At 45.7% G+C, this 27,426-nt stretch overlaps 1 protein-coding gene across 4 annotated transcripts in view; it reads right to left on the bottom strand.

Annotated features, from left to right (window-relative positions):
* Positions 1-2,199: 2,199 nt before the first annotated feature.
* Positions 2,200-27,426, bottom strand: part of LOC106812214 (CREB-regulated transcription coactivator 1-like) — a 40,291-nt gene continuing 15,064 nt past the window's right edge. The window contains exons 5-13 of one of the 4 annotated variants that reach the window (XM_014816041.1): positions 16,483-16,532; positions 15,689-15,753; positions 11,944-12,216; positions 9,843-9,942; positions 7,335-7,904; positions 6,674-6,877; positions 6,386-6,457; positions 6,008-6,092; positions 2,200-5,667 (exon numbers count right to left, since the gene is read on the bottom strand). In XM_014816041.1, coding sequence (XP_014671527.1) covers positions 5,489-5,667; positions 6,008-6,092; positions 6,386-6,457; positions 6,674-6,877; positions 7,335-7,904; positions 9,843-9,942; positions 11,944-12,216; positions 15,689-15,753; positions 16,483-16,532 — 1,598 coding nt within the window. In that variant the 3' untranslated portion in view covers positions 2,200-5,488. Of the gene's footprint in view, positions 5,668-6,007; positions 6,093-6,385; positions 6,458-6,673; positions 6,878-7,334; positions 7,905-9,842; positions 9,946-11,943; positions 12,217-15,688; positions 15,754-16,482; positions 16,533-27,426 lie in introns of all 4 variants that reach the window. The other 3 variants (XM_014816040.1, XM_014816043.1, XM_014816042.1) reach the window with 3 other exon arrangements.

Consider the following 27,426-nt stretch of genomic DNA (forward strand, 5'->3'; position numbering starts at 1 on the left):
CAACCCTGTCTTGTGTTTGTTATTCGACCCTGTGTTGTTATCGATGTTTCACAACAACTAAATTCTCCTATATAATCATACTATAGGTAGCCAGGTGCAAATTCATGTTAGCCAGCACGCACACACATATATAAATATAAACCAAATTGCTACGCATCAACCAGTGACTCACGGATTTCTACGTACTAAAACCACGATGGTACATTTCTTGTCCCGTACATTATTGCCTGTCTCTACTCAACTCATCAATAGGAAATGTTCTGCACTGCACACGTTACAACACAAAACACACTAGGGTATACACGATATCCCGTTGACCAATAATGATCAGCTGATACGCGGTGGTTATGGAGTATGTTTACTAATACTCTGCTGGTACTTCTACGCCATTGTCACTGACATCTCATTACACATAGATTCAGCCCACTCGGTTTAGTTTTAGAACTTTCAGATTACCTATAGTTCTTCTAATGTGGACCGAATATACTTCGCACCCTGTACTGTTCTCGCGAATTCTCTCTATCACAACTGCGCATACCTTGCAGACACCAACCAGATACACTTAGTATCCGCGCGCCAGATACACTTAGTATCCGCGCTATATACCCTATATGCGACGTGTGAAAGCTTAGACATTTCTTCGTACTATACCGAGTACTGCGGCGTCACATGATATCGTTATTATGGGTTTGTACAACCGTCAGACCAGCTTCCGGGCGGTTACGCACGCGCATGGATAGCGCTGATGACGGATGACGTCATGCCGCCTTTTCCAGCTCCGTCAAATGTCAAGACACGTTGCAACACTGTATCGACAACGACCAACATTAACGTTCGCCGACATTTGAGAAGAATGCAAACGATTGTTTTTAATGAGCCGTTGCACGCGATAACGTCCGGCGACAATCGTAACTACAAATTAAAAATAGATAGAATCGGTTTTAATTTCTAGCGATATAATCGCGCGAATTTTATAAACAGCCAATCACAGCCGTGGATCATTTTTTCATCGGCACGTGACAAAAACACTTCGCAATGAAAATTAATCTGCTCTGCTGTCTTCAGATCACAATACCGTCTGACCGTCAAACAGATTATTTTAAGTGCCGAGTCAAATTCGATTTTATAGGATTTTTGGCATTTATCTTCTAAGGCTGCCCATCTAAAAGAAAGTATTTGCCCATACTTGGCACAAGGGACTCAAAATCTGTGATTGGTACATGTTACATTCAACAGTCTCGAGTTTACGCATTTCAAATATCAGCCATCGTGTAACAATAAATTAAGAAGACGAACTTTGACCTAGCCCCCAACTGTTAATGCACGCACCGTGCTGCAATTTCGCTGACGCTGAATGTTAGGATTAGTCGTTGTCATTGCAGTGTTTTTGACACTACACGCACACCCGCATTGCAGTGTGTGTTTTTACACTACACGCACACCCGCATTGCAGTGTGTGTTTTTACACTACACGCACACCCGCATTGTAGTGTGTGTTTTTACACTACATGCACACCCGCATTGCAGTGTTTTTGACACTACACGCACACCCGCATTGCAGTGTTTTGAGTACACGCAAACCCGCTTAGCAGTGTGTAAATGGGCGCGTGTATGTACACTAAGTAGATAATCACACCATTCCTATTGTATATCAGTAACACCAGCCGGGAGACAAGCACTGAGGAAGATCTGCAGACACGCACGCACCCACAGCAACGTTCATACGTTACTACTCGTCACCAATGACATATGAACGTAACCGGATTCCAACAACAACATATGCGAAAAATAGCACTATTAATAAATACTTCACGCCCACTGTTGTTATAGACGCTATAGTATGGAAGATGACTACTACAACAGTATTCCGTTTAACAAGAAGATATACACGCGATACCAGGACGTCGTAAGACGTTATAGTAACGTGTGCTGACGGTGTTTCACCTGGGAGCTGGCATGCATCTTCTGCTGAGAATGCAAAATTTACGCGTTTCAGTGAAATTGCTGCTTTAAGTAACGCTGATAGGGTCTATGTCCCCCAGGGTACTGCCGGAACGTACCCTGGGTACGGTCCGGTATAACGGAACGTACCCTGGTACTATCTAATATGCCGGACCGTAGCTCGCCTACTCCACTAACGAGTCTAGGGAGTCGTCTACGCCTACTCCCTAACCCTAACCATATCAGATAGTTACCAGGGTATGTTCCGGTATACCGGATCGTACCCAGGGTACGTTCCGGCAGTACACTGGGGGACATAGACCCTATGAGATTAAGTAACTGCTGCAGCATTACGATTGCACTGACATGACGCTATACAATAACAGTGCAGTCGTATCTGGCTTATTCCGTGGTTAGACATGCTAAATCTATCATGAGCTTAATAATCCATATTTGCTAATAACAATAAGAAACATCGGTAGGAAATTTAAAAAAATTCTGATAGCAGGCGCGTTTGTAGTGCAATACATCTGACAACATGGCCCCGAGGCGCATGACATATACTCTCAGGTGAAACACTGTCAGCCTTTTATACTATAGCGAGTCGCGGCATACCGGGTTTGTATCGCTTCTCCGTCGTACGAGTAATCGGCTGTGTGTATATATGATGCGAAATTAGCATGCTAATGCCACGCACTCCCGGTATGCAAGCATGTGATCGCACAGATAATTGCCCGTGAAAAGCAGAGTCGGTTCGACAATGGGCGCATACGTAATGATTGGCAGATGTTAACATGAGCGTGAGATGTAGAGCAATTTTTGGGCAAAATCTTTCCTTTGCCAATCAAACAAAAAGATAAATATCTCACAATGTTAATGTGAGGCAATACCAGGCATACTTCACATAGACTACACTTACATGATCTTATAATAGCAGTACTGTGAACCAGTATTTATACCCATCAGACTGAGTGAGATACCATCACCCCGCTTACACATCGTTAACGGGTCTGTCAAGCTAGACCGACTTTAGACGTTCTTCACGCAGACACGCCAAATTATTCACCTTACAACTCTTCGTTGCTAAGTATTGTCTTTTAAAACGTCCTAGCATAACAACAACTGGCTAAAGCTGCCTGTCAATCATGCTAGGCGGATAGGTCAATCATACAACATTTTAATCGGGCTAGCACGACACGACAAACAAACTTAGGTAGATATTTAGTATAAATTTCTTTAATGAAGTTTACATTCAGGGTAACATTAGCGAGAGTCGTTCAAGTTACCACATAATACGATATTTAGGATGTCCCGATTTAACAGAGCGACCAATTTCATGCTAGATCCAGATATATGTTACATCATTCACACTTCATTAACAAAGAAAAGAACCTATGTGCTGATGACCCGACAGCAGAAAGAGAACTAAACATGGAATCATTACGTTAACAAATTCCCCATATTCTAAATTCATAACAAGGTACGTATTTAACATCTCTCTCTCTCTTTCTCTCTCTCTCTCTTTCTATCTCTATCTCTCTTTCTATCTCTATCTCTCTCTCTGTCTATCTCTATCTCTCTCTCTTTTGCTCTCGCTCTGTCGCTTTCCTCTCTCCTTCTCTCTATCTCACAAAATGTCTACATTTTAAAATCTTCACTATCCACGCCAAAAGTGAATGCTCAGACTTTCAACTAAATCCTCAACGAATACAGACTTTTTTTTACACAGTAACCCCTTAAAACACATTTTACATTTTTGAAATGTGAAAATACAATAGCCTTTTTTACTTATTCACATGATTGCACGTTATTTCATCAAAAGTAACATCTTTTCACTCATGAATTGACCCCCCTCCCCGTGTATAAAACGCTCTACGATCTACAGTCGAAATGTGCATGTGACGCTTTATACATTAGAGTAAATATAGGCATGTTTTATGTTCATTAAAAAACGTTTATAATTACAAACCGAAGCACATTACGCACCACTATGTTCAAAATAAATCAACGGGTCAGAACACAACACAGGTATCACCACAAGTAGACATCCTGCAAGCCTTGCTCAGTTCCAAACAAACTATATACGTTCTCTGGTGTATGGAGCACATGGCGATTCCAAAAATCCAAATATGCGCTATAGTGCAACCATAATGGCAGCATTACTACATGATAACATGGACGCCACGCACTACAATCAGTGGCACGACAATTGTAGCTTTTTTCCTCGGCCTATTATAGCAACAGACCCATTCACCCTACGTATCTTGACACTCGCCAATCCAAACTCACGTGACGATGCCGTGAGAAGCGCCCATGTGTCATTGGCGCTGCATAGGCTGCAGGCAGTGTAGTGGTTTGTAGCTGGGGCTTTGTTGTAGTGGTTTGTAGCTGGCGTCTTCACCGTTGCTGTGTTGTCAGGGTTAGGTAGCTCATTTAGACCACATCCTAGTCGCTGTAAACTCTGCTGTCTTGCTGCAACAACACGTTCGTGTTGCGTTCACCAATCATTTTGTCAGTGCCTCTCCTCATTGCATCTCCTCATTGTCATTGTAGGTTTTGTTGACATCGCATGTCTTCTCACTGCTGTTGTGTCACGTGTTATTATCACACATCTTCTTGCCTTTCTACATTTATGGCTATAATACATCTTCTTGCCATTCTACGTCTTGTTGCCATTTCGTCTCGTGGCCACCACACACCTTCTTGCCATTCTGACTTGTGATCATCATACATCTTGTTGCCAACTTTATGTCTTGCTGTCAACACATGCTGTTGCCATTCGATGTCTTTTTGCCATTGCACATCTTGGTGAGATTACACATCTGCTCTCGTAAGACATGCCTACTTGTGAGTGCACGTCTACTTACAAGAACACACCATATTGCTATTCTGCCTGGTTGCCATCTCATAGCTTTTCTTAACTGCACGTCTTGTTGCCATCGCACATCTTGTCTGCCATTCAGTCCCGCCGCCACATGTACAGTGCATCACGTTTGCTATTGCACCATGTTGCCATCAGGCATCAGGAACCTCACGCTCTGACCAGGCAAGCGCAGCCACCATCCACTGTCGCTGCCGTTCGTATCGTGGCGTGGGGCCTTGTGTGGTTGGGCATATGCCAGTCAGTGATGACAGCCCGCGGCGGGCATGCCAGTCAGTGATGACAGCCCCGCGGCGCGCGCGCCAGTCAGTAATGACAGCCCCGCGGCGGGCGTGCCAGTCAATGATGACAGCCCCGCGGCGGGCGTGCCAGTCAGTGATGACAGCCCCGCGGCGGGCGTGCCAGTCAGTGATGACAGCCCCGCGGCGGGCGTGCCAGTCAATGATGACAGCCCCGCGGCGGGCGCGCCAGTCAGTGATGACAGCCCGCGGCGGGCGCGCCAGTCAGTGATGACAGCCCCGCGGCGCGCGCGCCAGTCAGTGATGACAGCCCGCGGCGCGCGCGCCAGTCAGTGATGACAGCCCGCGGCGCGCGCGCCAGTCAGTGATGACAGCCCCGCGGCGGGCGTGCCAGTCAATGACAGCCCGCTGCGCGTGCCGAGATCTATCACTGCAATCTGTTGACGTGAAACGAGTCGTTGGCTCCAGTCGTTGTATCAGCCACAGTGTCCATCTCACCGGTGAGCATCTGAAGGTCGAGCTGATCGACCTCAAGGTTAGGTAGAAAGTCGGGGTCAAACGCACCAACGAGTCCCATCGCCTGTCCAAGGTCCTTTCCCAGGTCATCTGTAACAGATCGCCAATGTCAGCACCATAACCTGTGCGAGTTCCTAGAGGGGAGGGGGGGTGAATTTCACGAATATTTAATGACATGGGAAGAGCGCAGCCCCTAGTCAACGTCCATAGTGTCACGCATCAGTCGGGGGAGAACGAGACGAGGGTTTCATAGATGACTACGTGATGATTTAAACTCATATTAGGGTTATTTATCCATTAATTAAGCTTATATTTCATATTTCGCCAAAATCTAGGGAAGGCAGCAGGCCCCTTGCCACCAGGCCAGACAATATGGTGTGGAATTAGCTTACTAGTCATGTCATGTGACTAGCACTGAGGTTCAGTATACCTATAATGATGTCAGGGATGGTGTTGTTATTCTGGGATTGCATCGTGCATCCACGTACCGAGTTCACAGATCCATTTTGTAGCACCTGTGGATGATAAGTAATAGATGAATTACTATCACAGTACATAAAATGTGTGAGAAAATGACCATTTCCTAATAATGGCCGTTAGATTAGAAGCAGGACACCATGTTTTTTAGTCTGCTTTTCGAGGATTTTTTTTTGTCTCATTAGTACCATAATTTTTTGGCCATGTTTAATATTTATTTTCATTTTCATTTTTTAATGATATAATGTACCACAGCATTGGACCATGTGTAAAATAGCAGTGACAAAGTAGCCGCATCATGACACTTCACATTCTGTACACTGAGACATACTTGGAGCGGCTGAGAATACTGTCCCGTGTGTTGCGATGACGACGAAGGGTGCTTTGATCGAGATGTCTGCTCCTGAAACAAGTGCAACATACGTTACAACGTACCCGTACACAACTTCACATTTTGATGGTTTTTCAATCGACATCTATCTTTATCATTTTTATCAACGCAACTTTCCACGCACATAACTTTCTACGTCGACGTCTAACGAATCGGGCAGCGTCTGATTTCAGCTCGACCTAATCACCAGCAACATACTAATTACCCATCACTGCTGTCACAGCTTACCATGTTGAACTGCTCTAACTGGTGTCCTAGATCGTTGGTTTGTCGCGCTAGCTGCGGACTCAGAACGTACGCCTCACTGTAGGGTGAGCCGGGTGAGCCTACGGGTGACACACCACGGGCGGGGGAGCACGGACCCGCAGGCGACGGTGGTGCAGGGCTGCAGCAATGCTCCGGTGACTGAGGGCTCCGATATGCCATCGACGCCTGGTGAGAGAAAGGTAACGAGGGATCAGTCAGTCACACGCACAAGTGATCACAGTGATACAGTCAAATAGCAGTATTACATCCGATACAAGCACGCGACCGACACACCTGTCAAGCAACGTTCGCCGAGCTAACACAGTCGAACCTGTGTTTGCAGACAACACTATAATACCTGACACCTGCCTATGAAGGGCACTTTCGGTGACATTTTCCGTACCTTGATTTTTCTTACTATAGTTACACAGTGTAATTATATCTATAAAACGAACATCTGTCTATAAAAAACCCTTTTGGTGTTTCCCTTCAGTGACCCTTATCGATGTAGGCTTGCCTGTCAATGTGCATAAGTGAGATAACCGTGCTTCTCTTGCATGATAATGCTAGGTCAAGCTCACCCCATTTCTTTGTGGTTATTATCGCAAACCCAGCATAATATAAACACGCGTAACTCACATACCGCCTGTTGGGGTGTTCCTAGGGTCTGATTGACCTGCGGGTGAACTTGCTGCACTACACCAGGCTTCGACGTTAATTCCTCCACACCACCTTGCGAATACGTTGCCCCTGGCGACACCGCCTGTGAATATGTTGCCCCTGGCGACACCACCTGTGAATATGTCGGCCCCGGCAACGCCGCTTGTGCGTACGTCGGCCCGGGCGATGGCGTCTGTGCATACATCACCCCCGGCGATGATGTCTGCGCGTATGTCCCTCCCGGTGTCATCTTCTGTGTGTAGGACCGCGACAGCGGCAACGTCATGCCGTGCGTAGACGGAGCGTAGCCGCCTCCCGTCGCCGCGCCGATGCTCACCGCCGGCTGAGACATGCCGTACGACATCGGCTGCTGCTGCTGCTGCTGCATGGACGCGGAGGACATCATGCGAGGCGAGGACCCGCGCAGCGACGACGGTGTGAGATCACGCGGCGACGCATCGAGCGTGGACGGCGGGTAAGAGAACGGTGCTGCCGCCTGCTGGTCCATGATGCCGACCATCGTGTGCAGAGTCATGTCCATCGGGATTGTGTACTGTGTGCACGTGACAGAGCGAACACAAGCGATTAGACAACACAAAGTCACACAGTCAATAGTACATTGGAGAGAGAATGCTGTGGGAGTACAGCATAAGAGCACATTGTAAGAGCATGCTATAAGGGCACATTGTAAGAACACACTATGAGAGCATGCTACAAGAGCAGGCCATAAGAACATGCTGTGAAAGCGTCCAATTAAGAGTACACCATAAGGTATGTGTGCAAAGAGCATGCCATAAGAGCACTTTGTATGAGTATTCTGTAGGTCACTTTTTAAATGCATTATTTTGATTAGATGAAGTTCATTCTTGCACTCTTCTAATAATTTCGATTGGCAAGTGCACCGCACATGGTGTCGCCATAGTAACAACCAACAATGATAGATTAAAGTCAACATGCAAACTCTCATTTCACCATTCTAACTAAAAACATCACGACTGAAAAGTAGACACTGCCACTCTTAAAGGGATCATTTACTCTGGGTTCTAAGATTATTTTCAGTTAATTTAGGTTAAATTTACACTACATAAAAAGTTTCATGGTTCATCACCATTAGAAATATTTTGTTTTGTTTTAAAACTAACGACTACAGTTTGATTACAACGACGGTGGCGCCACTCAAAGCGCATGATCTGAAAAGTTGCGCAAAACGACTTTTCAGCCAAGGGCTACAGACTGAGGGTGTTTCTTATTTATTAATTTAAAAGCAAAAGGATTGTAATATCTTATAAACGACATATAGTTTCAGTTATATTATGGATAAATTTAATAAAACTAAAATAAACATCAGTCGGTTAAATAGCATTTAGGTATAAATATAACTGCACCTTTATGATTAGCCCTTGGTCTGTAACGTGCAAAATATATTGGGATATGCGCAACTTTTTCAGGGTGGCAGCACAGTCGCTGGTGTCAATGGCGCCGTCCAAATTTTGTAGCGTTGATGTATAATTAATTATAACAATTAAATTAGGTATCTGGTACCAAGTACGTGTGGGTATAGACGATTTGTTATACAGTAAGTACAGTTGTATGCAGTAAATTCTAGTCTAGTATCCCTTTAAAATTAACGTCCTTTGTAAGGCAGTGAAGATGTCAAAATAATTGCTGAGACTTCAAGCTGCTCTCCCCTGAAGACCATCAATACATCTAATAAAAATAGTGTTCTATGCATGCATTCTGTAAAGCGTGCCACGCTTTTTGTTTAGAGTAATATTTAAACAGTGAGTGCTTAGTGACTTCTATCAACTTCTCTACGTATATATATGTGTGTCATTAAGGCATGCAAAATAGTATGTATATAAGCCAAAATTTGTTCCTTTGTGCAAAAAAAATATTAAGAAAAAGAAGTTTTGTTTTCCTTAATGCTACTTATGAGATTTAACAAAACGTGTTAATTCATTTGTGACCAAGGTCATTAACGTAAATTTTACGTAACGAATGGACACGGCAGTTTGTTCATGTTTTGCGATCTACACTCATCAATTCACAAGGGCTGGTTTGTGCTAAACATGGCATTTTGGGGGTCATTTTCACTTGGCAATCAAGAAATAAAAGTGTACATACAAACAATTATGAAAGCTTTTCATCAGGGAAATCAGTATTGCAGAACCCAGCCAGGGCTGATTTTGAAAAATGCTGATTTATACTATATAAACTATAGTTAAATCCGTAAAAATTAGCCAGCCCTACTTAAAATTGATGCGTGCCGAACTAGAAGGGGGAAGGCTGCTATTTCCAATACTGGGGATATTTCATTTTAATAGTTACTACCGGGGGTCATCATCTGAAGACAATATTCACACAGTGACTATTTGCGTGCCATTAGTAGGTGTTAAATGCAAGCTAAACTTATTACTCAATTAGGTAAACTTCACTTACGAATGCCTGTAACAGCTCCACGTGCAACATTTACGCCATGGGCTACGCTTACCTGAGCATTATTATGTGGGCTGTCCGGCAGCTGCGGTGACTGTTGCCTCCGTGGCACTGTGGGACTTCTGGAGAGGGGGCTGTTAGAGCCAGTTGGGGACCTGCTAAGAATAAGTCAATGAAACAATGTCGCTCACAACTACTAAAAACACATGAAAAATGTATGAACTGCTAAACGAAAACACGTCTAATTTCAAGATAAATATTTGACTTGATAAAGATGTTCTTGATGATAAAACTTCAATTGAAATGTTAATTGTAACAATAGATTTTGGATTGATGACATCGGATTTCTTTTGATCATGTGGAATAATTAAATTTTAAGGTAAATCTGAAACATTTACGAGCGTACAGTCTTTACAGCTGTCCTGCTCTTTTTCGGCATGTGCCAATAGTTGAATTAAGCTTGTCACCAGATAGCAGCATTGGTTTTTAGGTGCAGTAGATTAAAAAAGACAACAGCTTTGCTATCAAAACTGGCACTCCAATAAATATATTATATTTACCTTGAAATTAAATCATATAATGTGATGAAATATCTTATGACGTTAACCCAAGCACTACCATTACGATTCCTATCACTATTAACACTGCAATAAAAGTTTTCTAAAGCCCGGAGCACACGTGAGTTATTTTACTCAACTAAAATTACGCACGAGTCATTTTACTCACGTGAGCGGCGAATTTTCGTTGAGTAATTTGACGCATGCGTCAATTTACTCACGTGTGCGGCGGATTTTCGTTGAGTAATTTAACTTATGCGTCATTTTACTTGAGTAAAATAACTCACGTGTGCGCCGGGCTTTATGAAACAAAATGGAGAGGAAAGTTGTGAAAATGTAACACAGTGTTACCACTTGAAACTTCATCAAATCACGTTCTAAAAATGATGAAAATAAACGTAAATCAAAAAATGATAATGCCTAATAGCTTTGATTCGACATAACAGTGACCTCTTCCATTATTCGCATAAGCCGCTAATGGAACAACAGGGGTAGAAATTAACTTTTGAACACGGGAGTCCAACGAACTCCCTACCCTCAAAAAGAGGGAGTCCGCAGCAAAATAAGGGAGTCCGCAGTCTGAGGTTCAAAATTAAAGATATTAACAATAACGCATGTGCTTATTTTTAAGTTTCATGCGGTTGCACGTCTGCCAAATTTTCTTTGGATATTAGCTGAAAAAATACGGTATTTCCACGAGGCCGTGCTCTGGAACTAACTAGGTAGTATGGCAGAATTTTCAGGGAGCCACACGGACTCCTGCATACGTCAAATCAGGGAGTACAACAGTAAATCTGGGAGTATTTGACTCCGGACTCCTTTTGACTCCTTTACAATGAGTGGTGCGGCACACTGAGTGTTACACTGTCTGGTTGTTCAATTACAACTAGAACTAATCTGTGGCTGATAACTTGTAGTGCTGTCTCCATTCGCCCGGTTCAACCAAATTTAGTAAGATAAAAATAAAAATAAATCTGGCAACTACGTGTTGGATTGTCAAGCATTCTCTCTCTCCGATTTAGTCCACCTAGACAAATGACAAGAGAACATCCCATGCGTCTTTGTCATGGCAAGAGTGACGGGATGAATCAGGTATCTTTGCTGACATGACCTGCTGCCTATCTCATTCATTCTCCTTGCATACAGTGGTTGACCACGGCAATCCTCCCTACTGGCCTGACAGTATAGAATGTCACCCGCCTGTCTACCACTGCTGCCAGTTCAGAAGGTGGTGCTGTGGTAGTCTCTGAGATTGTGCACACGTGCTTCTCACCCTGCTGCTTCCTACATATACGTCCTGTTACAAAAGCTCGACGTCTTGAGTTAATCAGGAAGGCCAGAATCCTCAGTTCTCCCAGTATCACACCTTTACCGACTTCACGTCTCGTGCATCTCTCATCACGTATGGAATCATACCCCCCCGGGTGTCGGTGCGGAACTCTCCCCTACGACAACTCCTACGCCGTGCACGGTGCGTGCGTGCGTGTACTCGTATACCGCAAGGCCTTTCTGAGCAACGACGACTCGACGCTAGCAGCTAACACGACCTATCGCAGGGGGCGTGTGTATGTGCGCGTGCGTGCGTGCGTGAGTGTGTACCTGTATGCCATGGATCCGGCATGGGGCCACTTCCCCTCGTACCCTGCTGCCTGCAACCCAGCCGGCGCCGCCAGCGAGCACAGCATCGGCTCACGGGGGGCGCCACCGTCGGCGATGGGGGGATCAGCAACGAAGGATGAAGACGATGAACGTAACTGTATGTTGGTGAGATCGGGCAGGGAGCTGCCGGCAGAGAGGGGAATGTAGGATAACGACGAAGTCATCACGGGAGACGTCTGCTCGGAGGAGTGCTCCGAGTTGTACTCGTAAATGCTGCAACAACAAACAGAGAGCAGGGGGCCCTTCACGACGAGGAAACGTACCGATCGCATGTGGACAACTGAGCACACAAGCATCCTGAGAGCCAGCCCAACCGGCCGACAGAGTGACCAGCTAGATGTTCTGACCAGCTGGTTGGAAATCCACCCAGCAGCCAGGCAGTCTGATCAGCCGGCCGGCCACCTATCCAGTATGGCCATTCATGATCAGACAACATGATGAGGCTGCCCTGCTAGATCATGTAGCCTGATTGATGGGTTGGCCATCTACTGAGGATAGTTATCCATCTAGCGATGGATTACCTCACCAATCAGTCAGCCATCAGAGTTTGACTACATTTATCCAGCAGCCTTTCTGTGCAACCACTGCTGCAGCTAATGTGGCAACCTTGAAGGAATTTCTCCCAGTAGGTGATGGTAGTGAAACAACACCAACAATCAATCCAGTGAAATAGCGAAAGCGAGTGAGAGAGAGAGAGAGAGAACCACAACAGCGATGATGACAGAGGGCTAACGAGTGAAGAGACAGCCACTCTAGCTACACACACACAGTGGAAAAGTGCTGAATAAACATGGCCTGAACAGTAGCAGAAACAGGAGAGCCAGCAGCGGAATACACCCCGTAGTACCCGTAGCAACAGACTCGTGACAAACGAATGGCAAGGCACACGACTAAATAAAATCAGCCGGCATCCACAGCATAACTACACTGTGGCACCAGCAATACGTGTAAGTGTAATAAAGCAAATTCAGCCATACTTATTCATAAGAAATTACACCGGCAGATTCGGTGACAGGGACTGGCCTCGGGTGACTAACCACTCACCCGCCTCATTAGCGCCAAGACAGCACACTAAAGTAGAACAGTAATCTCACCCCCTCCCTCTCAAAAGTTAAAAGAAAGTGGACGGTCTGACCAACGCGTGACATACTTAGATCACGTGGTATAGCCAGGTTAATTAGAGTGAAAGTAGAATAAAAAGGGACGTTTTAGAACAGAAAGAGAGTCGAGAGAGTTGCTTTCGCTAGGTTGTGAGTATGGTTTTGGTCTTTGCGTTGACTTGTTTGCTTGTATGATATGTGTCTGTAAACTACTTTGAGTCTACCTTGAGTATGTGTGTAATACCGTCAAAAGACAGAGAAATAAATATACAGGAATAAGATATTGTTCCAGGTTGGCATACAGGCCAGCTGTGTAAATATAACGCTGGACTAGACAGTGGTAGAAATAGCCAATTACAGACAGTAACGTAGTGCGGACTGACCATAAACAATAGGTAGGCGTGTCTACCTATGTGAGTATATAACTGCGTGTTCGACTAGAGAGAGAAAGATCGGAAAGAGAGTCAGAGACATTGATTGCAATTCAGACGATATTGGTCAGAGCCGGCTACTTTCAGCTATAACCTCGTAAGTTAATAGATGTGACTCGCGCACCTCGACTGTAGGCATTCGCCGAGTTATGGGCGGATGCATAGATAAGGCTGTCAATTAAAGAGATACCTGAATACGTTCATACAAATCGTTATGTTCTATTATTATCTGCATTCACATAGATGCTAGTAAGGGTGTACTACACACACTCACGCATAACCACTCATTCATACGATCACGGGTAGCAATAGGCTTCCCTATATGTGTATCTGTATAACTGTGTATATATGTGTATAACTACTTTGAGCTGCTAAACTCTGTTGAGAATTGTGTATGTGTTACCGTCTAGTTAAGGCGACGAACTTGTACTTGACATTTGCCCCCCTAGAGGGATTATATAGTAATTATAGTTGTTAGTAAAGGAAAATAGAACTAGCGTTGTACATTACATCTTGTTGCTGTCATACATATCTACGTTCTCTCTACTAATCGTGCTATCTAATGATAACCTCTTACATGCACCAACAGTTACAAACCTGTACACTATACGACACGAGCCGCATTACATAAGCGCCATATAGAGAAACAAAGAATCAGACTACACAGCCACTAAGTAGCGTCAGCAATAATGCGTGTAAGTGACTTATGCCGGGTAGAAGTTGTGATAAACGGCCGCTAGATGGCGCCACAACAATGCATGTAAGAGGCACACGCTTGAATTACGACAGAGGCACTACACATCTGCTAATGACTAAGAGGCACCAGTAACTAAGTACATAAGCAACGTGTAAGTAGAAGACAGACAGCAGCTAGAAGGCCCATATGCCGACAGAAGGGTGTACGCAATACAGAGTGCAACATTGTAGAGCAGATGCCATCAACAGAGCGACACACTGAGAGAAGAGAGAGAGAAAGCGAGAGAGAGAGAGAGAGAGAGAGAGAGAGAGAGAGAGAGAGAGAGAGAGAGAGAGAGAGATATTGAGAGAGAGAGAAAAAAAAGAGAAAGAGAGGAAACGAGAAGACGAGAGCGCGAGAGAGAGAGTGAGAAAGAAGAGAGAGGAAAGCAAATACTGATTACATGATTGCCCTGCAACAAAGTCATTCATGGCTGGTGGGAGGGAGACAGGGAGATGGCATATGTGTGCATGCCGGCTGATCAAAGGCATGGCGACTAACAATAATTGTAGGTCGGTTACGGGACTATACAATTATTTCTGATGAACACCACAAACAGCTACGTACAGTCAAACCTGTGCTAGCAACCACCTCTATAGAATAGATACCTGTCTATAAAGGACGCACTTTTGCTGTTTATCTGAGAGGTAATTATACAGTTCAACCACCTCTACAAAATAGACTCTGTATATAAAGAACAACCAGTATATACATGTTGACTGTACGCTACAACCCTGGTGTAATTTTGGTGTGGGGGGGGGGGATCTAACCATCATTTCATGGTTAGGTATGAACAAACAAAAGTTAATTACTATTTTTCAGCCTTATACATATGACATTTATCTTATGACACGTGCAGAACAAAATGATATACATGTAATCAACTATTAAAATCTATCATTTTAATTTAGAATGGTTTAATAGGATTTTGGTGGCAAACATTTTTTCCAGAAGTTTCAGAGAAAAATCCACTTTTCTGTAGACGTTTTAGATTTCTGCGACTCAATGATTAGCAAGGTGCCTAACAGTCATATAGAAGTTTTGTATTCATTTCCAATCGGTTAAATGTTAACCTTTACAAGTTTTCCATCTGTGTATTTTACCCGATATTACTTTCAGTACCGGAAAATGATCAGCTGTCATGAAAAATGCTTAATAGCGACAGACTATGCACACACGCACGCAGGCATGCACACACGCACGCACGCACGCACGCACGCACGCACGCACGCACAGCACGCACGCATGCTAAATTCTGCTGTGTTCCCCTCTCTCTCTTCTCTCTCTCTCTCTCTCTCTCTTCTTCTTCTTCTCTCTCTCTCTCTCTCTCTCTCTCTCTCTCTCTCTCTCTCTCTCTCTCTCTCTCTCTCTCTCTCTCTCTCTCTCTCACTCTCTCTCTCTCTCTCACTAATACTAACTTTATTCCAGGCACTTCACATGACTTGGACCGTGGCTGCGGCGGTAGTGAGATGAACTGGTAAGGCTGAAATTAAACAATCATAAATTTTATTCTCGACATGCCCAGGGTTGCTCTCAACTCAACATTCTACAGCATGCCGAATACTGGTAGAAAGGTGGCAAAACAAAATGATTAGCTTTACCAGTTACTAATATTTACTCAAGTGTGCCAATACTCTGCGAAATCAAAACCTCCATAGAGTACAGAGAAATGCATAACAATCTGATTCGGCAGGAAACACGAACAGTAAATTTATCACGTTTGAATGCAGAATAAAATTCGAAAAATTATTACAGCTATTCGAGAACATCTCTATATGTTGTACGTAATATTATGATTCATATGGTATTATGTTAACCAATAGGCAGAATGTAATATTGATCTTCATATAGCAGGGTTTCTTATACATAATAGGCACAATGGAGCACCACCGTTGTTATATTTAACATCGCCGTTGTGAAAATGTTCTTGAGACATTCAAATTTTTACAATTTTGCTGGGGGAGACCCCTGAGTTCCCCCTCTCCCCCCCCCCGCGTTCGCCTGCAGCCTTTGAATCCATCATGCACGTTTTTCCCCAAACTGGCCATTACCTCCTTTGTCTAATATTCCCTCAAAAGAAACCCTGTATAGTATGTAATAATGATGTTTACATAGTAGATAATAATGGTCTATATATGGTATGTAATATTAATCTCTATACAGTATGGAATAATAATCTTCATATAGTACACGTAATAAAAATGCAGTAGACCTTGCGTGGCTCCCACAACATAGGGTACAGGTTGTTCATCGAATCTCCAACTGAAACCATAAAAACGAAGAGTATGAAAACACTTTGCCAACCCGCTGACGTATTCCAGATGTATGCATGCCAGGGGTCGAAATAAGCGATGGTCCGATGGTCCGGGGCCATCAAATAATCAGGAGGACCATCAGATTTCCAAAGTCAATGGTCCGCCGAACCATTGAATATTTTGGTCCCATATTACGGTAATTTTCTTTGAAGTTTCCATGTTCCAATATACTATTAAAGTGAATAAACAATTACTGTATCGTTTGATACATTCATTGTAGGTGAATAATTAAACCATTTTATCATCATGTAAATTCTCTTTCTTACGCGTGCATGCTGCATTACTTTTAGAGAACAATTTGAAATTTAGGAGAACCATCTAAAATTTAGGAGGAGCATCTAAATTTCAAACTAGATGGTCCTGTGGACCATCTCTTTTTTTCTCCTTATTTCTACCCCTGCATACATTCACAAATATAGTGCGTGACTATGGGTAGTAGTAGTAGTATACAAATAGAGAGATTATAACTACGGAGCTACTTGGGAGATATTGAGTGAGAGCTGATTAAAGAGATACATAAAAACAATGTAAGTAACATGTTACAATTACATAGAGACATTACATTTATAGAGATAGCTTACAATTACACAGATAGCTTACATTTATAAAGATAGCTTACACTTCTAAGAAACAAGTTACAATTACACAGAGATGTTACATTTATAGAGATAGCTTACAATTGCACAGATAGCTAATGGCCCAGTCACACATACACGACGCACGGCCCGCGCACTGAAAAATTTGCAATTTTGGCCAGTGCGTTGTCTTTCGCTGGGTGTGCGTCAGCATTAGTTACTCGTTCGTCGAGCGCGCTGGACCAAGGCTATGCATTCGTTGTCATTCGCTGTGTGCGTCGAGATTTTTGTGCATGCACAAAAATGTGCGCGGAGCTCGACGCATGAATGTACACGTGAGAAGGACGCCAGACACGCGCAGAGTGCGCTGGACCAACACCAGACACACGCGGAGCACACGCTGGGTATTTTTTGTATGTTCGTCCACAGGGATTTGAAGCGTTTCAATAAAATATAATGCTAACTAAATACGAAATCTATTTACTACCAAATTCTTAATGTTTCTATACTCTCTTTCACCTATTATTGCCGACAGTTTCCTGCCAATTCCGTCCAAATCCTACGTGCAACCATATACGCTGCAGGCGCCATTGCTCTCGCGGCTCCACTGTTGCCCGCTTACACTAATATATATAGCAGGTAGGAAAGCGGGATCGCAAAATTCACCAAGTCCATGTCATCAGGAGAAGGAGAAAAAGAAGAGGTCAACGGAGGTTCTGGGTCCGACCGTAGATCGGTAGGCGACAACAGTTTGGCCTTTATGACCAGCTACTTGTTGAGCTCCGTAACGAAGACCATGCAGCCTTCAAGAACTTCATGTGGATGCCCCCCCGAGATGTTCGACGAGCTGCTAACCAGAATGGTTCCGAGGATCACCAAGCAGAATGCAACCTACATAGAGGCCCTCGACCCTGGCCTGAAGCTTGCCCTCACTCTGCGGCATCTTGCCTCTTCGTTGAATTTTTTGGATTCGTTGGATTTTTTAACATGTGCGCCCTGTATACGCTCTGTATGCACCCTGTATACGTGCAGCGCGCTAGCAACACGCTGTCCATTCGTTGTCAACTCGCTAGCTTCTCCCAAATCCTGACAAAAGTTGGGCGCACAACGACGCACTGATCTTATTTTCCATTTTTTGATTAATTTTCAATGCGCGGGGCCGTGCGTCGCGTATGTGTGACTTTACGAATACATAGATAGCTTACATTTATAGAGAAACATTACATTTATAGGGAGAGGTAACAGTAACAGAAACAGTTTACAAGTAGAGAAGGATTTTATAATCACAAATTATATATTGTATATATATGGTATTTAACAATTACAGGATAATATTAAGATTTAGTATAGTCGTACTGTGATAAAACAGTATTGATACTTTATTTTTATATTTTGATTTATGAATATAACCTCAGCTAACAATTACAGAGCTAGCTTCTGATTGTTCACGTTCACCGAGAAAGATGTGTGGTTGCCTATTCTATTGCGATCTAGTTTCATCTGTTACAGAGGGTTTACTCTTACAGATGGTACTTCACAGAGGGTTCTCTTCTTATTCAATCATCAGCTAAATCCTTACAACATAATTCTTGCAAGTATTGTATGCCACGCACTGCGTGAGAGATATTAGATACACAGAAGACCCATATTACGCTGCTGGGGTTCTAACTGATTTTAATAGATAACATTGCTTCAGGTATAACTAAATTCCTCAGTACAGTAATAACGTCATTCGATGATTCACCGTGAGAAGGGCAGATTCACTGTGAGAATGGTAGAGGGTCAACTTTTCTACTATAGCAGTACTGTGGACAACAGTAGTTTGCTGTTGTTTGTGTGCATGGTGCCCAGTGAATAACAGCTTGTTTGTTTGAACACTATCTACCTCGTCGAAATCGCGTAGACTAAAAATATTCTGTAGTTTTTTTTAATACTATATTTGTGTTGAGCAAAGCGGGAAGCAGTGTAAGATACTGCCTTTATATGCAATCATAAGATGCTGGGTTTTGCTGCTACAAACAAAAAATCGTGTAAGGAGTGGCTCCAGTATAAGTGATAAAATAATAACAGTCCTTCACTCCCGAGTGAATAAAAAACAAATTAATTTTAATCACTTCTGGAGCTAAGCTGAACTAGGAAGACTACGGCACAACTAGTCAACGACGTATTATTGTGCATAATCTAGTCAGACTAAGATGGAATTCTGATACTCTAGCCAGATTAAGATGCACTGCTGATGATGCACTAGAATGGTCAGCCAACTACATGGACACGCTAGAATGCAGTGCCAACAATGCAGCTGCACTGCTAACGGTGCAGCCAGATTGGGAGACATTGGGCAAGATGCAACTAGCCTAGTATACACCAAAAATGACACGGGTAGACCAAGACTCACTGCAAACGGTGCAGTTAGACTGATATGCGCTGCTAATGATAAAGCCAAGCTAGGATGCATTCCTGGTGATCCCGTCAGTGATGCACCGCCTATGATGCAACATTCTCGAACTCTGACTGAAAGCTCTCCAACCGTCCAAGCAGTTTTTTCACACACAAAAAAACAAGACATCAACCCAATTTTTTTTCCTCTCATGCAAAATATGCACATCGTTGTCTAGAGCAACGCATACCCGAGCATTTGTATTTCTCTTCAACAGCACATCACGCGTAATCAACAATGCTTCCAAACGAATTCTGCAGCCGTTCATTGCACCCCTCCCCAATAAGCCAGTTGGTAGTTAGCCAAGGGTTGGGTGACGTCACAGGTCACCGGGTCATTTGTGGCAAAAATCGATGAAATGTCGAGTGCCGCGTGCGCTCTCCGATCAGTACGTATATGTACATGTATTCTGTGTGTACACGCACGTGTGTGTACGTGCACACGCACGCACGCACGCACGCACCAGCACGTGCCTACGTGCCACGTGCATACGCACGCACGCGTTCGTGCACACGCACGCACACACGCACGTGTACGTGCACACGCACGCACGTGTACGTGCACACGCACGCACGCACGTGTACGTACGCAAGCACGCACGTGTACGTGCACACGCACGCACGTGTACGTGCACACGCACGCACGCCCGCACGTGTGCGTGCACACGCACGCAAGCACTTGCACGTGCGCACGCACGCACGCACGCACGCACGTGTACGTGCACACGCAAGCACGCCCGCACGTGTACGTGCACACGCACGCACTCTTACGTACACACGCGCACACGCCCGCACGTCTACGTGCACACGCACGCACAGACGGGTACGTGCACACGCACGCAAGCACGTGTACGTGCACACGCACGCATGCACGCACGTGTACGTGCACACGCACGCACGTACGCACGTGTACGTGCACACGCACGCACGCACGTGTACATGCACACGCACGTGTACGTGCACACGCACGCACGCACGTACGCACGTGTATGTGCGTACGCACGCACGCACGTGTACGTGTACGTGCACACGCAAGCACGTGGACGTGCACACGCACGCACGCACGCACGAACGTGTACGTGCACACACGAAGACTGTAGCATTACAACGACACAGATGCATGCGTATGTGTACTGTACGGTCGAAATACGAAACATGTTGTCACAAATGACCTGACCCGGAAGAATTCGTGGCCATGTTCGCGCATGCGCAGACTGTAACTACGAACTGGCTTATAGAATACAGTCTCTGTATCGCGCTATCGTCCGCTTGTACAATAGTGCTGTAAACCTAGCTACTACAGCTGCGTGCCTCGCTCCCTCCGGCCGCGGCCGCGGCACCGCCACCGCCGCCGCCGCCGCCGCCGCCACAGTGCGGAATGCCATGACGAGAATAAAGCTCGAACCGGTGAAGCTGTGAAATCGATATGACTTCATCGTAAAAACGCAAACAAACAGTCGTAACGTTGAGCAGGAGGGGGGCAGAGGTGATGGCGCCAACGACAGCCATGGAAGCCACGCCGTCTACACGACGATGTCCCAGACCCATCCTCTTCATGGATCAGAGGTGATCCCTCCAGAAGCTCGAGGAAAGTTACAAGGCACTGCTCTGGCTATTGGTGAGGATGACAATCGACGTACCCCGCTGGCACAACCGACAGGCTGTTACAGCCAATCAATGCTACGACAGGACATTCTAAAACCAATGCTTAACAACAATGTTCTTCTACGTCGACATTTGGGCATGCAAATGCGTGCACATACGTACAAACTGCACAACCTGACAGATCTAGCAACAATATCTAAGTGGCAGCTTACTCTGACGGCCTAAAGACAGGTTAATGCTAGGAACATCATAATCCTACTGGCAGTATAGCAACACGGGAAAGCTTAACAAGAGGGATAACAACGCCAATATGAAACCCAGAAGAGCATAAACTTCAGTACCACCCTAATCCTTATAACAGTTAGTAGTGGCAGCCTTGTGTCGTGGACTGGAAGTCCTAGGGTGATACTCCATTAGGAGTGTTCCCAACTTTAATGTCATTAATGGGTAGGGTTAGGGTTAGGGTTAGGATTATCAATCATTAATCATTAATCATTAATGATATCAAAGTTGGGAACACTCCTAATGGAGCGTTAGCCAAGTCCTACGCCAGAGACCATGACGCAGTTTATTGGTGGCGCAGTTTAACAACAGTGCCGCGTACGTGTACATTGACCACATTGCCCCCCCCCCCACACACACACAGTTACAGTACATCTCATTGTAGCAATGGGCACTGCTCACGAGGAAGGAAGCTGAAGTAACGCACACGTGCTGATGATAAAACTGTATCTGATAACCACAGCGATGATCAATAAGAGTATCACAGCTCAGTAATAACATGGGTTAATAATGACAAATTTGTCATAATTAATATTAACCCCTGGTAATAACAATATCAAAACTTGAATTTGCAAGTGCACTAAAAATCATGTGTGCGACTGTGCCGTGTACCACAAGTATCAAATGCCAGAGAATGGCAAGGAATAAGTAGAGAACAGTGAGGGCTATTGAGGAGGAGGTAAGATAGAGGCATGGGGGTTTCACATGTGATCAATAAATGACACGAGGATTTCGGACATACTGTACTGATAAAGGGCGGCATGCTGGATGCACCATAGTATTCTTACTCTCCAGTCTCAGCAGCGGCTCTCGGCCCACATACACTCCCATTAGAAAATAAACAATTTACACAAGCCCGTAATCTGACACTTGGGAAATTTCTTAAACCTTCAAACAGGATGAGGATTTCTAGCTCCCTGCATATATTGAACTCTTTCTTCTACATCCCCTGATCAATTATGCCTCCGCAGCAGCAGCCGCAGGAGCGAGACAGAGGCTGAGACAGAAAGAGAGAGAGAGTGTTAGCGTGAGAGAGAGCGAGAGAGAAAGAGAGAAAGAGTGATATCAGGCCATTTCCACTAATGCGATACACGGCTCACGCCACAGTCGCGGAATGCCATGACGCGAATCAAAGCTCGAACACGGTGAACGCTGTGAAAATTCGTATGCAACTTCATCGTAAACTAACGTCTTTGCATCAAACAAACACGTTCTTAACCGTATTGAGGCTAGAACGAGGGGGCAAACGGTGATGGCGCCCCCACGACAGCCATGGAAGCCACTGCTGTCTAACACGGACCCGATAAATCACCAGGACCCTCTTGTTTTCTCTCTTCATGGATTCGAAGAGGTGATGCCCCTCCAAGCAAGTTCTTTCTTTGCACGAAAGTTACCAAGCGCACTCCGGCCTCTGGCTATGGGTGCAGGATGACAATCGACGTACCCCTGGCACACACCGACTCAGACCTGTTTACACGCCAATCAATGCTAACGACAGGACATTCTAAAAACGCAAATCGCTAACAACAATGTTCTTCTACGCCGTCGACATTTTGGCAATTCGCAAGATGCGTGCCACATAGCGTACACGCAACTGCACAAACCCTTGACAGATCTAGCAAAGTTTGAGCGTAAGTGCAGCTTACTCTGACGCCCCGTCTAAAGACAGGTTAATGCCTTAGGAACATCAATAATCTCTACTGGCAGTATAACCTATTGCCACACACTACGTGATAAGCTTAACAACGTAGGGTTATACAAACAACGCCAATATGAAACCGCAGAAGAGCATAACCTTCAGTACCACGCCTAATTCTATAACAGTCCAAGTAGTGGGCCTTGTGTCGTGGACTGCGAAGCTCCTAGGGTGATACTCCGGATTTAGGAGTGTTCCCAAGCTTACAAATGCTCATTAACTGGTTAGGGTCTAGGAGATCCATATTCGGAGGTTAGGACATTATCAATCATTAATCGAGTAACTATGCATTAAGATAATCCACAGTTGGCAACACCGATCACTAAAGGGCACGTTAGCCAAGCTCTCTCTGGACTCCTTAAGAATGATTCCGTTCATCTTAGAGCCCCAGTTCTATTGATCGGACTGAGCTTTTAACACAGTCGCCGCGTACGTGTACATTGAGAGCCACATCTGCTCAGGCGACCGCCAGGTCTCCCCCTTAACCTACCCAACAACATGCGCTCACCGTCGCACACTACACCTTAGAAGTACATCTACCTTGTAGCAATGCGGCCACTGCTCACCGCATGAAGGAACGCCTGAAAGTAATCCGGCAGAGCACGTCGCTCGATCGATCAAAACTGAATCTGATAAACCACAGAGCAGATTGGATCAAAACGTGAAGCAGTATTCAAGAGCTACAGTGCAACTAACCAGAGTAAATAACTGACAAATAGTCATCAATGCGGAATAGAGACCTGCCCCGCCAGTCAGTAGCCGGGTGGGCACGTCTCTCTTTAAAAAACCATATCTAACCCTTATACTTAGCGACATTTTCTGAAAGGTGTCCAGAGCTGAAAAAACATCGTGTGTGGCGACCTATGTGGCGCCGTCTGCTTACCTCACAAGTTATCAATGCCAGAGAGATGGCCAAGGTAATACAGGTAGAGAACAGTGAGGCTATTGAGGGACGCAGGACGGCTAAGATAGAAGGCAATGGGGGGTTTCACATGTGATCAATAAATGACACGAGGAATTCCGGACATCACGTACTGATAAATGGGCGGCATGCTGGCATGCACCATAGATCTTGACGTCCTTCCAGCGCCCAGTCAGCGCCGCTCTCGGCCCACCAATAACACTCCCATTAGAAAATAACATTACACAAGCCCGTAATCTGACACTTGGGAAATTTTCCTTAAACCGCTATCAAACGGCATGAGGAATTTCTTAAGCTCTCCTCCCATCATTGAACTCTTCTCTTCCTACACTCCCTCTGATCAATTATGCCTCACAGCAGCAGCGACGCTCGCTAGCGAGCGAAGACTATGACAGCGTCTGAGACGAGAAAGAGAGAGAGAGTGTTACGCGTGCAGACCAGAGCGCAGTAAAGAATATTAAGGAAGAAGAGTTGTCGATATACATAATACCCTACTTAATTTTATATATGTATTGCGAAACTACCTTTGATACTCTATATCCTGCCACGAGTCAGAACTATATAGACAGAGAGACTTCACTCGCAAAAATACATGCAAAGTCTAGAGCTAGGCCCGTCCGTTGAGACACGCTCATCATCTAAGCTTATGGCATGTGTCAGTGCATAGAGGGTATTGGGCAATGATATTAAGGATGTTGCTTCCACCGTTGGGATCTTCTTAAACAAAGCAATCACGGTAAATAGTGTCTCTAACTCCGCGCTTACTATACTCGTTGCTATTCACCAGCGAGCCACGCCGGAACTCTGGGAACACAATAACACTTGCATTGTAGATCGTTCCCAATTCGAGAAACAATAGAAAACATATCGATCAGATGGAATGTATCGGGATGCGCCCACAGAGGAGCTTCGCTCCAGTTCATACAAACTATCCCAGGCCTCAGGCTAAACTTATTCACCGGGTACGCGTCCAAAATCAGAAAACTAAACCACAAAAAAATCACGACTGCTTTCTCCTCCCCCCCCTCTCAGTCTTTCTCTTTCTCTCCTCTCTCTCTCTCTCTCTCTCTGTCTTCTCTTCTCTCCCTCGCGTACTTCTCACTCATCCCTTCTCTCTCACCTCTCTCTTTCTCTCTCGTCTTTCTCTTTCTCCTCTCTTTCATCGCCTGGCTGGTATCATCAGCGGTGGAAACGCCAGAGATCCGTTCGTTGGTCTGCGCTCCGACCAACACGATCGGCCGACTCACTTGCTCTTTCCTTTTCTCTTCCAACAAGCCAGCCCTCCTCTCTTCTCCTTGTCTTCGTCCTCTCCTCTCCTCTTCTCCTCTCTCTGCTTCCTGTTCGTCTTTTTCTTCTCTCCTCCTTCTCATCTCGCGAGTTCCTTTCTCATTTCTCCCATTTCAGTCCTATGTCATCTTGTTAATCTTTTTACTACTCGTCTTTCTTCTGTTTACTGTTCTCTCTCCCGACTACGTCTACTCTTATTTCTCACTCTCGGCTCCTCCAAAACGCGCAACAGGATGCGGTCGTCGTTCACACTGCCATCTCACCTCCTTGATTAAAACACTGGTACCAGATAGTCATCATCAGATTGTTAGACAGCATAGAATCGTCGCACAGTAAACGTCTCATAGCAACACGCACACGCGCTCCGACCCATGAGACCACCTTGCGGATGGCGGTTGCCCGCAGACGAGCCATGCACCGCCACGGCCCACAAGACATCCGACACGCAGGCAGTGCGTGCAATCGCTCCACGCTCCACAAGTCCAGTGGCTTCCCGCTGCAAACTTGATGCCTGACAGATAGGTCAATGACCACAGTACAACTAGTGCAACGCCCGTGTAACGAACGCCTATAACACATCTAACCTACCTATCTAATCATATACCTATACTGGTATACAGACAATATACCCCCTCCACCCCGCACTGCCATTTTACCCCCCGCCCCGGCGACCTACCAACTAACCCACCCAAGGACAATCCCCCTCGGCCCCCGGATCAAATTCAACACCCACGACATATTCGCTTCGGTAGCAATATTCATGAACCAGATCACAAGTGACCCGCATCCGGCCTCGCAGCCCCACACATTTAGCACTTCACGGGACAATTAATCCCCCCAGACATTTTTACCCCAACCCAAGACATTTACCCAGGACATTTACCCCGCCCGGCGAGCATCTGACCTGGCCCCCATACAAATTACCCAGAGCCCGGACATTTACCCCCCCGACATTGTAGAGGAGGAAGTCAGAGGAAAGCGGACGAGAAGGTATTGGAGGAGCGAGTCAGGAGGGGCGAGAAGAGGTTTAGACGAGCGTAGGAGGAGGTGCAGGCGGTAGTTGAAGGGAGGAGACAGAGAGGGAGAATCGTGCTTAGGAGCGAGGCGAGGAGATGAAGCGAGTAGAACGCCTCATCTGCTTACTCCATCCCATCCATGCCACCCTACTCTCCCTCCTCCTCCTTTCCTCCCCGTTTCCTCGCGCACACTTCTCACCTCGCTCCTCCTCGCGCACCACTTCTCTCATCCTCCTCCTTCTCCATCTCCCTCTCTCTCCTCGGATCCTCCTCCACCACTTCCCCCCTCCTCGCTCTCCCCACTGTGCCCCTATGCCGGTACCCTCCCTCCCCTTCTCTAGCCTTGCTCCTCTCCAACCTCTCGCTCTCCCCCTCCTCCTTCCTCCCTCCTCCTCCTTCTCTCCTAACCCTCTCTACGCTTCTCCCCCTGCCTCCTCGGCACCTTCTCCCTCCCCCTGCTCCTCCCCCCACGTTCTGCTCCCTCCTCGCACCGTTCTCTCCTCCTCGTCTCCTGACCTCCACCTTCTCCCCCTCCTCCGTCCAACCGTTCTTCCCTGACCTCCCCTCCTCCTCGCACCACTTCTCCCCCTTCCCCTCCTCCACTTATCTCATCCTCTCCTCCTCCACCTCTCCCCCCCTTCCCCTCCTCAACCACCTTCTCCCCACGCTTCTTCCCCTCCTCCCTCCTCCACCACCCTTCTACTCCCCTCCTCCTCGCGACTCCTCCGCTGTATCAACTGTTCAACATGAATGAAATAAACACTAATGAAGATTGTCCGGGGGTAAACTGTTCGGGGGGTAAATGTCCGGCCGGTGTAATTGTCCGGGTAAAATGTCCGGGGGTAATATCCGGCGGGGTTAACAGTTCCGGAGGCAAATTCCGCGGTAAATGTCCGGGGGCACATTGTCTGGGGGTGATTGTCTGCCGGTGTAATTTTCCGGGGGTGAATTGGCATGGGGGTAATTGTTCCGGGGGTAAATTGTCCCAGGCGGTGATGTCCGGGGGGTATGTACTCAGAACC

The sequence above is a fragment of the Priapulus caudatus genome, unplaced genomic scaffold, assembly GCF_000485595.1.
Source record: "Priapulus caudatus unplaced genomic scaffold, Priapulus_caudatus-5.0.1 Scaffold620, whole genome shotgun sequence".
In the NCBI taxonomy this organism is placed as follows: domain Eukaryota; kingdom Metazoa; phylum Priapulida; class Priapulimorpha; order Priapulimorphida; family Priapulidae; genus Priapulus; species Priapulus caudatus.